At 33.8% G+C, this 11,414-nt stretch overlaps 1 protein-coding gene across 1 annotated transcript; it reads right to left on the reverse strand.

Annotated features, from left to right (window-relative positions):
* Window positions 1-7,821: 7,821 nt before the first annotated feature.
* Window positions 7,822-10,343, reverse strand: LOC113238023. Its single transcript, XM_026474747.1, has 4 exons — window positions 9,958-10,343; window positions 9,451-9,738; window positions 8,841-9,005; window positions 7,822-8,301 (listed from the first exon to the last, which is right to left on the reverse strand). Exons 1-4 carry the CDS (start codon window positions 10,301-10,303, stop codon window positions 8,093-8,095), a joined length of 1,008 nt encoding a protein of 335 aa, XP_026330532.1. The 5' UTR covers window positions 10,304-10,343; the 3' UTR covers window positions 7,822-8,092.
* Window positions 10,344-11,414: the final 1,071 nt, after the last annotated feature.

The following is an 11,414-nucleotide window of genomic DNA, read 5'->3' on the forward strand; positions in this document are numbered from 1 at the left end:
TACTGCCCTCAGAACGAAAAAAGTCATAACTGCTGTATAAAGTGTATAGTTGTGCCTTTTTTCGTGACGAGGGCGGTATAACTGTTAGATTGTCTCTTTCGTTATTACTTGTTGTAACTAATATGAGGCAGCTTTTTTAGGGCATTGGGTATTTTCGATTTAGCACTTCATGTAATGAACTGCAGTTCATTATTATAATTATTAGGCGTACGCCAATTAGTGAAGAATTTTCGCTCTTGAAAGCTAAGCAAGATCTTAGATCTTATATACGACAAGAATGAGAAAAATGATGGTTAATGCTGAGGTGAAAAATTATTAGCTGGTTATCATAATCATAATAAAAAAAGACATAATGCGAAATAAAGTTTAAAATTTGCAGAAGTCTTAGCCCTCCTTACTAATATGCGCGGTTATTCAATATTTGTGTGTGGAGGCTATTTTTTCCTTGAATTCCATTTTTTCTATTTAAGTTGTTTGTTATCATATTTACGATCCTTTGTCGGAATAGGGAAGGGGAAAATTAGACCTTTCAGTTACACGCTGTATAGATAGAATCTAATTCATCGGTCCATTAGAAAATTCACAAGTACCTATGAAAGAAAAAGTAACTAACCTGCAGTCCGCCACTTTGGAAAAAATATGGCGAACTGTATTTAAGTCAGGCTTCATACCCGTCTATTTATTGAGAAAACTCCGTTTGTCTTTGAACTAAGCAATAGCTTTATTAAGCAGTCAGTTCTGGACCTATTAGGTTATTAGAGGATAACTACTGAATGAGACTGCTGCTAATTTTGCTAACTATTTTATATTGGTACATACATTTACTGTTATTGCCTAAAGCTATGCACAAATCTAGCGACAAAGCGGCTGAATATCCACTGTCCAATATAGCTTGATATGACAAGAAAAAAAACATGGTGCAAGCGTCATGGGCGCTAAAATATTTTTTTGTCACAATCGAGCAAGTTAAATACGTAAATATTCGATTTTCTAAAGATCCCTTCACATCTTCAACAATTTGCATTTGTTACAGTGGGACTCATCGGTTCAGGGATAGACTGCTTCGCTTCCTACTGCCTCAGTAAGCAGGGCAAGATGGGAATTAACGTTGGAGGATACCGGTTCAGATTTAACGGCTGCGCACGCAACGGAAAGATTCGCTGGAGATGCTCGCGAGGCCCTTGGTGCAAAGCTGCACTTCATACATATAAGGGGAGAGTTGTTTATATACAGAGCTTGCACAATTGTGGGCCGAAACCACCTGTTGGTAACTGAAAAATGTAAACAATTATATTTTTTCTGTGGTAGTGATTGAAGTTACCCATCTTCCCTTGATAGGTGTCCTGTTTCAATGTACCTAATCATTATTCATTTAAATAATCGAATACTTCTCGAATTTAACCGATTTTTGGTGGTAATTTAAAATATGTACCCGTATAATCTCCATTTACATTACGTTAATGTTAGCAATGAGTGGGTTATTCTCTATACTTTAGCATTGTGCCAATTGAGTGGTATTTACACTATGATTCGATTTATTAATAACTTAAGTGACGCCAATAGTAGCACTTTTCATGGGGTAGTGTTGTATGGGTCTTAGTTCATTGTCGAACTCTACGAAATTTGATGAATATAAGATAAAAATAAAATCAAAATACTTTTTACGAAGCAGTATTTTGATATTACGTTGTGATTGTTAGTAGATTATGTTCCATAATAATATTATGTAATCAATTTAAAGAATAAATTATTATCATGAAACGTATTTTATTACCTGAAGTTATATACTCAGGTTTAGATATTATGTAAGTGATATAAAATATATTAATAATATTATTGAGCAATGACATATATTTTGCAGTACAAACTTTGGATCCGTGTGATGAAAATAAGGAATTATTTTGTGCAATGTATGTATGAAGTATTAACAAAGATATAAATGTTAATAGTCATTGCTGTTCTACTGTGTTGTAACATTAAAATATACAATTGTATGTACCTACATACACACATATCTATGTAGGGTAATTGCATCTGTCGTAGTGACCAAAAGGCCTGGTGGTGTGACCATATGGCCCGTTGAAACTAGGCAGACAGCTAGTATGGAATACGGCCTGTGTGGACAATGTGGTTCCTTGTATGTATGTACGTAAGGATAGCGCTCCACCGCCAAAGCAGTGAGACCCGTAAAATTTTTTAGTAACAGAAAAGCTCCTAGTGAAATAATTCGTCCCGGGAAGTACTGCCATCTTACCTATTTCAGCTGCCATGCAGTAATGTGAGCATTACTGCATTCCGGCTTAGAACGGTAAGGATGCGGGTGGAATTATACGCACATGGGACTTGTCAACTTATGTTCCAGGGTGATGGACGCAGTGGCAGTGCTTCTTCTTTCGTACAAAAATAAAAAAATTAAACAAATCGCTCTAAATAGTGATACTACCTAATATAGATCTAAAAAGTGTCAGTTAGTACCACAAAAAGTAAAAGTTTATTTTTTGTTAATTTATTACGTTTTGTTAAATCATGTCATGAAACAAAAATTGTTGTTTAAAAATGTTAATAATATAAGTTCTGCGAGTTCTGAGTTCAAATAACCTTGTACCTATGTGACTATGAGAGTTGAAACTAGACTTCTTTTTCTACCATAAGAAATTGAGTTGAATATATTATTTCTTTTATGTACCTACTGCCATGTAAATACTTGTTATCATAATTATGCAGGTAATAATTATATTTAAAAAGATTTATCGGTGTCGAGTTGTGCGTTGTGTTATTGGCAACTGTTCAGTGTACGATTTCAGCTGGGAAATGTATTATCAGCTTTGAAAAGACCAAACCTTAAGGTTATAGTTGTGAATGGTTTTTATTTCCACGAAATCGTCTATTGAATTTGTTGACACGTTTTCTATGTGGATCTGGCAATGTCTTGCTCACGTACCGACTTAAACTAGTGCAAAAATGTTATAAAATTTTACGAAATTAAAACAGTTTAATCACTAAACATATTCGTTTTGGGTAACGTATGTTTAGTAGGTACGTGTGGAGACTTTGTCGAATCAAGCAGAAAAACCAAATCTAGGATCGCAATACAGGGTGTGTTACCAGGAAGACATAGTAGTCAGTTGCTATAGAAACACTTTTGTACGACTTGAAATCAAACAATACAGTAATGGAGACAGAAGTCGAAGGAAAAAGAAATGCACAATTGACATTGCAGGTGGCTGGTGGCCGTGACTTTTATAATCCGTTGCTCATGATAGTGCAGTCTCGCAGTCGCACGTTGCAGCTGCAGATAGTAAGCAGCGACCACTTTAGTGGCAGGTATGTGGCGGCCACCGGTGACTCGTGTGCAGCGACACCGTAAATAACATTTGAGAAATGGGTCGTGTATTGGTGGTCATACTAACATGTCATATTGAATAGACCAATAAGAATTGTTTGTACTGGTGACCATAATTAGTCAGCATTAACAACTTATAGGCAAAATTAAATTTATAAATCACAAAGATTGAACGGTATTGCAGACAATTTTATAAGCAACGGTGTTATAAACACGGGGACTATATGGAAGTGTCATAAAGTTGGAAGCGACAAGTGTAGAGAATCCGTTACGCTACGAGTATGTGTTAATTATAGTATAACGGTAAAAAGAAGTGATTTAAGTTCACAAAAAGTGTACTTAATGCACCTAGGTGAATTAAGTTAACGCAATGTGACAAATTCTTATTTAAGTAGGTGATAGTTCAACCAAAAAAACCGTTAATTCAAATAACGTCTCACTCTTTCAGAGTAGCCGCTTAATAAAAGAATCACATTTGTATCAAGCCAATTACGCAGATTAAAGCCATTAAAAAGGTTTACGTCGGATTCCTTTTGATAAATTAAATATAACCTTTGTTTTGTATTTTGAGCGAGATTGTACTTTATTATTTAAGTCAAGCACATTTGCTTACAGGGTGTTAATGCTGACTTAATATGACCACCAATTCTTGTGGGTCATATCAGTGTGACAAGCATAGATCATACACTATAGTGACAAGCTAGTATGACCACTAATAAACGGCCGAGAAATGCAGTTCAGTTTGTCACTGCAGACTGCACTTGTCATTTGTAGCAAATTAACGTGTACCCTTCATTTCCTCCATTGATGAATATTTAGCAAAGAGCGCGAGAAAAGCGCTTATTCATTTTGTATTTGTATTACTTGAGATTTTAATTTGACTACTATGTTATCCCCTAAAGCCAATGTAATAGGCTTAAAATAAATGTTAGTTAGATATATTATTGTGTAAGGAGATTTAAGAATATCACATAACCTACCTACCTCCAAAATACTTTTGGATTACACGTGGTTGTGTATGTCAGTAATAATTTTATCAAAGTAGTAAATTGCCAAATTATTGTAGCACGTAGGTATATAGTATTAAGATGTTTTATCTTTTGATGTGCAATTTGATGTTTGTATAAAAGAATAAAACTAGTCATAAATGTTTTACAGTTGTTTCATTGTTTCAAAGTAGGTACATAATATTATTGGTTTGACTGCCTCCGTGGTCGAACGGTAACCACGCCGGACTGCCACGCAGAGGTCCCGGGTTCGATTCCCGTGCCGGGAGAAATATTTGTAAGGCCTATATTTATGTCTCTCGTGACTTTTGGGTGTAATTTGTGGTTGTCTATGTGCATCCATGGCACTCGCGATACAGGGTGTCCCTAGTGCGGGGCTATTGGTTAGGTACGTATTATTTTCATTACCATTAACCCGTCATACGTACCACTGCTGGACACGGCTTTCCACTTTTTCTTCTCTATTCAATGACAAAAACCAATAAAATAACAAGCTTGGGTTAAATTTTATTTGCAGGTGCAGCTCTCACATATGAAGCGAGGCTATAGAAGAGCAAGGCGAAGCCCTTGCAGTGTCTTTGGGTACTTCTAAAGCCTTTGACTGCAGCCTTTTAAGCAAGCTTATGTCCTATGGGCTTCCCACTGACCTTTGCAATTGGATCTCGGATTTTTTGAGCGAGCTTTCGATTCGAAGTCTTAAAAGGCTACTCTTAGGAAAACATTGGGCGATAAATGCCGCAGTCCCTCAGGGTTCCGTAGTGTCCGCAACTCTCTTCCTGCTGCATATCAACGATATGTTAATTTCAAATACCTTCGGGTATGCTGATGATAGCACAGTTGTAAATAGATTCTTGACCAATGCAAGGGTCAGTGGAGCACGGACAGGAAGCGTCAATTGTATAACGTACAAACTAGACACGATACAATAGCTGCGGGAATAATCGAGACCGAGCGAGAATTCTCCGGAAGACACGCTACTTGTTTTTTGGCTCGTATCTTAGCTTGTACATTACAAAATTGTCATATTCATTAGTGCTATGGTTACAAAATTTACAAAATAAATTACAAAAATCCACTTAAATAAAACACAACTTAAAAGTTATATTTATTTAGCGTGAACTATGTACACATTATGCGATACCTGCTATATATTATAAATTAATGCTCTAAATTCTTAAACAATAAACTACTTAATTGTAGCTTAACAGTTTCAAATATGGAACGAATAAAAAATTATTACTACAAACGATATTTAAAAATAAGCAAACGCCAATTAAGATGAACAAGTTTGTTCAGTAATAAACAATTGAAAAGTTAATGCTCATTTAAGAGGACTCTTATAATTTTAGTAAAATAAACATTAAACAAATTAATAGTTCCTATTATCTTTTTCATACAGCAATTCGGAAGTACCACGATACAGTAATTTTTGGTGTTTTGAAGATTAAACTACATGCATTATCGTCTGCTTAAAGGTAAAACCACCTAAGTAACATTTTCCACAAAAAATCTCCAATTATGTACCAGTTGTAAGAAATTCACCATCTTTCTGCAGATACAATTATTATTAGTTATAGCTTTTTTGTTATTGAGATTCACGTGCAAAAAAGTAGTGGTTTTCTTACCACAACTGTACAAATTAGACTTTTTGTGGAAAATGTCACTTATGTGGTTTTACCTTTAAATATACGTTATATTTCAATGTTTGATTCCAATAAAGCTTTTTTATAATTAATATTAAAATATATACCATGAAGCGTATGTACATGACACAATGTTCAAGGGATATAGATGTCATAATTTACAAATAGTATTTTTTATTTATTTATTTATTTATTTATTTATTTATTTATTTTATAAAACAATAAAAAGAAACTATTTACTAAATAAGCCTGGGTAAGTATTTATTTGTATTGCTTAACAACACTCAGTAATTCAAAATTTATCCTAATCACCTGAAGTCCAATTCTCAAAAATTAATATCTTAGGATCGCATTCCAGAACTCTACTCAATACTCAAGTCCTAACTCACTAAGTCACTGCAATACTCAAGTCAGGACTTGAGTATTGCAGTGAGCACTGAAAATCATACACAAGTCCTTGCCATTAGGGTCGTATTTCCAGTGCTTGTGTTTCCAGTGCAATCCTGACTTGAGCATTGAATAGAGTTTTAGAATACGACCCTAAGACATTGACAAAATGTTAAAAGCAGCAAATATATACGTTTCGTTTTTCTTGGAATTTACAATCGGAAACTTCCAATATTAAATAAATCTCCCAAAATATTTTAAAGTTTCCATCAAGCCAGAACGACGAAACTGATGAGATTGTTTTTCTTGTTCTGCATACCTAAATGTAATGATAAGACCTAATGTTCCCTGGCTATAACAGAAATGCCCTCTAATCCCAGTTTTCACCTAGTGATGAGATACTTGACTCTAAATGACATTGGATGTAACTTTTTCTAATGTAACTCTCAAATGAGATCTTTGATGGTAAGTTCAATTTGAAAGTTTTATCTAACCAGAAGGGCTCTTTTTATCCCTTCCCTAACTTCTACTTTTGCAACTTTGTTTACATACCCTAACTTTAAACACGTAAATTTAAACAAGATGAGACACAAACACTACTTCACATATTCTGTAATATATACATATTACATTGATAACAATAAATAAATATGAATAATAATATATATATTGTGATGTCTTTATCTCTGCGTGAGAATTAGGCTCTTCATGTGCAATGTGAAGGATACAGTTTGTATACTAAAACATCGTGCAGTATTTCAAATTTATTACAATCATAAACTCTGGACAAACATTTTGTCTTGGCAGCCAAATAGTGAAGAATAAGTGACTTGCTTTTATAAATAACATTTTGTGTATTTTGGAAGTATCCTGTGCCAACTGGATATTTCCAAAGCACAATCAATGGTGAACTTATAGATGTCTTTATACAGTAATAATATCGCGTGTTAGGTGCAAATTAGAGTGCCGCATATACGCATTTGTATAATTTATTTATTTATTGTAAAAGTTACATCATGGTCGTAGCACTAATTATATTTAATATATAAGGTGATATCAGGCATATACAACTAGACGATTTTAATGTAGGTTCTTGCAGAAAATTTGCACAGTACTACTATGTCTAGAGTTGAACACTAAATATTACATTTTTTGACTTGGATTAAAATAAACGTAAGACTAAATTTTCAAAAGTTGACGACCAAAACATGATTATGTAATTTGTGTGTGTGACAAAAAATACACATCCACTACATCTTTAGGGCTATGTGTATAAATCAGAACGTTATGTATGTGCATAAACAAATGTGGTCGTATTAAATTTAAAAAAAAAGTAGTTTAGACGCAAATAGTAGTAAATAAATATTTTACATAAAAAATTAAAAAGTAACGACATTAGCCTAAAATTTTTACAATCTTAAAAAATACTATTATTATAAGGTAATTTTATTATTACTAAAGTAAATATAAACTTAATTAATGCAAATCGTGGTAAATAAATGAAAATTAAAAACAATCAGTGTCCATGAGAAAACTTATACATACTCGTTGAGACTTTATTTGGTGTAAATAAAGTCGTCAATTGAAAATCATTTTATATTACCTTTGTTATCACCAATGTGAGGTTGCCGTTTTGGACCTTAAAACGCTACTAGCATTGCAAGGTCCAAATTAAACTTGGCAACCAATGGGTAACACTGTGACAGAGCTAGTTACTCATTCGGTACTTCGTCATCCATTTCCTCACTGCCCGTTATTATCTGGTCTCCAGACACAACTCCATGTTCCATCTTCAAGTGTTGTAGTATGCATGAAATACTTTTGTCAAGGTCACTGAACTTCATGCATTGGTACTGGCAGATCTTGCAGCAGTAGAAATCATCGCTGCTCTCGAAGACTTTCCAGACCCAGGTGTGATCATCTGCGAAAGGTAGGTAGAATTAAGAAAGAAAATAAAAAACGTAATAGGTATTTATAAAAAAAAGTTACTTCACATGTATATGAATAGACAAGGAAAAATTGGCTTTAATAGAATTGAATAGTATAAGAAAATATAGATCCTTAGTAAGCAACGGCATGTCAAAAAGTTTAATTACACATTAGTACAAATCAGTTCTACTAGATGGCACTAGTTTGCAAAATTTAGTTCCGCTACTCGATCACAGATGGCGCTAACAGTATCAAAATTAACGCCTTTTCAATAATTGAAGCATAACATTCAAACCATTTATTTAGACCCTTAGTTCCCAAAGTGATCCAGGGGTCCATGGGAAACTCGATGGAGGTCTACGTTGGCGTGACAAAAAATAATTTGAATATGGAATATGGTAGAAATGTAGCTGCAGGGGGTCCACCGGAAACAGCTAAATTTTGAAAGTGGTGTATGAGAAAAGAAGTCTGGGTACTTCTGACTTAGACCACCGACAGGAAAAAAAATTAGCGTTAATAATAGCGATTTACCTCCGGTTTTTTGGTGTATCATCTTAAGATGCCTGTTCATGTTGCCCGTGGCATTGCCGCCATGACAAATGTTCCTATTGCATAATTTGCACTGAGCGCATGTCGCCGAAATGCGGTTGAAGTACAGCCAGATCCAGCTGCGGCGATTGCGTGAAGACGGCGACACTGAAATATTGAAATGGAATATTTTAATGCTTTTATTCTAAAAGAAAAATAAATAATTGAGCTATTATGAATTGAGGTTCAAATACTTAGTATTTACTCATGTTGTATAAAAGTATCTGTATTAGGTATACATGTAAAGAATATCAAAAATATTTTTGTGCACCAAGCCTCACAAAAGAACATAAACTGACTTCACAGATTGTTATCCAAAGTCTAGCATTATGTATTCAAAGCATTAACAGTGACTACAAGAGAATTCATTAAAAGGACAGAGAAAATATTACGACCCCACATTCAAGTGCTGACCATAAAAGACTTGTATATGCATAGCCCCATTTTGAGTTATGTGCATTCCTTGTCTACAAGCTACATAATAATATGATCAATGCAGTCTTTGCATAAGGCTACCATTTAAATTTGCAACATTAGAAAACAATACACTTACCAAAAGAGTCATCAAAATCCTTGTCACTTGCAGAAATCTCTTCTGTTTTAATAGCCATTGGAGTGTCAACTTCTGCAAATTCCAATGAGTCTGCATCTACATAGGAATCCCGTCTCTTCCTAATTGTTTCAGATTTGAATATACCAGGGTGACGAGTTCTAATATGTCTATTCATGTTGTTAGTGTTACATCCCTTAATAGATAGAACAACGTTACATAAATTGCAACGGAAAAATATACTGCTGAGTCTGTTGAAATACTTCCATACCCAGCTTCTTTTACGGTTGTCTGTAATAGAAAAATTATAATAAGTTACTGTTAGTGTTCATGGTAAACTAAATTCCTTCTTGAAAAAATATTATTATTGCATTCAAGGTTTTGACATTTTGAAATGCCTTCAAAGAATTTTAAGTTTCTATTTTATTAACTATATTTTAGTGAGACAACCTAGCTTCTTTCCAGGCTTCGGTTGCACTTGTAACACTAATGTGAAAGCAAAATACATACCACTTCTCTCACTCATCTGTTTTATCTTCTTAGGTTTAGGTACTAGAACAATCTGCTGTTCAAGTTCTGTTTCCTGCTCTTTTTCTTCAACTGGCTCAACTATTTCTTCAGTAGTGGCTTCACAGACTTCTTCTAGAATTACAGGTTGAGTTTTTGGATCACCATCGTCTTTAAGAACATTGAGGTGTAAGAATTCTATGCGGAACCCTACATTTGCTTCAGGATTTAGTCTATGCAGTTCATATACTTCTTTGTGTTGCTCTTTAATGTGATCAAGCAGTTCCATGGACTTGTCTGTCGTAGCTATAGTAAACTCACAGATGTTGCACCGTTGTTCATTCTCCATTGTTTTGGCAAAGTAGATGGATATCCAATCAGGTAACTGGTCCTCTGCAATATATTTAATTTGTTAATGACAAATATAAAACATGTACCTAGCTACTTCCTAATGGTACATTACATTTTATCCCATTTAAAGCTATTTAAAATAGGTATTTGATAAGAAAATGAAAGACAATGTTAAATGAAAAAAATATTTATTTAAAATATTTTTAGCAACAATAAAACACAGTTTTGTAATGTCATTTTTTTATTGAAATGATTATATGTACACAACCACATAGAAATTCTAGTATAGACTGGAATATTTTGGTATGAAAACAACACACCCTGATTTCAGAAATTTATTAATATTTTACATTATTTACAAAACGCACTAATAATATTATCATAACTCATTCATATTGATTAGTTATTCTGGTTCATACACTCTATAATACGATTGAGAATAAAGACTAATTGGTGGAGATACATACCTTGAAATTTTTGAAAATGTAACCATTGACACCACTTACTCAGTAAACATAGGTTTTGCATGATTATGGAAATCTCTCAACACTTGTACACCATCCGATTGCATATTTATAGTCGATATACATCCTGTTTTCTGCTTATAAGAGCAACACCACTGCTCCGCTCCACATTGAAGCCTAGCTTTAAAAACATATGTATAGCCTTTAAACAATATTAAGTGGCCCTTTTTTGTCGGTACGCACTGCACGATCTCGTCTCCTGAAACTTTAATAAACGTTTATCGTACGCTAACACTGTCCCACATTAATAATTGCTTAATATTCAATGCGAAATCCACAAATAACGCTATGTTTTTGCCACCAAAAACAACCTCTAAGATATGCATGGATCGAAACAAATATCTATCAAAATTTTATTTACACACTTTAGCTACTACTCAAAACAAAATATTTTGCGATTAATCAAAAAATAATTAGAAATAAAGATGTTAAATGCTAAATCATAAAAATAAATACATGACGCAACGAGATGTCAAATTGTAAATGCGTTCCGTTCTACGCTTTATATTTCGGGCCTGTATCTGATACACGCGTTGGTTTACCATGCAGTCTATTTCATTGTAAATTAAAAAAATTGGTTGATTT

This window comes from Hyposmocoma kahamanoa, unplaced genomic scaffold, assembly GCF_003589595.1.
Source record: "Hyposmocoma kahamanoa isolate Upper Pololo Valley unplaced genomic scaffold, ASM358959v1 94, whole genome shotgun sequence".
NCBI lineage: Eukaryota > Metazoa > Arthropoda > Insecta > Lepidoptera > Cosmopterigidae > Hyposmocoma > Hyposmocoma kahamanoa.

What these genes read in the sequence shown, in the direction of transcription:
- LOC113238023 (XM_026474747.1), bottom strand. Translation starts at nt 10,303, where the DNA reads ATGGAGAATGAACAACGGTGCAACATCTGTGAGTTTACTATAGCTACG. An exon ending in GGATTTTGATGACTCTTTTG is followed by an intron (nt 9,006 to 9,450) that starts GTAAGTGTATTG and finishes TCAATATTTCAG; the next exon opens with TGTCGCCGTCTTCACGCAAT. An exon ending in GATACACCAAAAAACCGGAG is followed by an intron (nt 8,302 to 8,840) that starts GTAAATCGCTAT and finishes TACCTTTCGCAG; the next exon opens with ATGATCACACCTGGGTCTGG.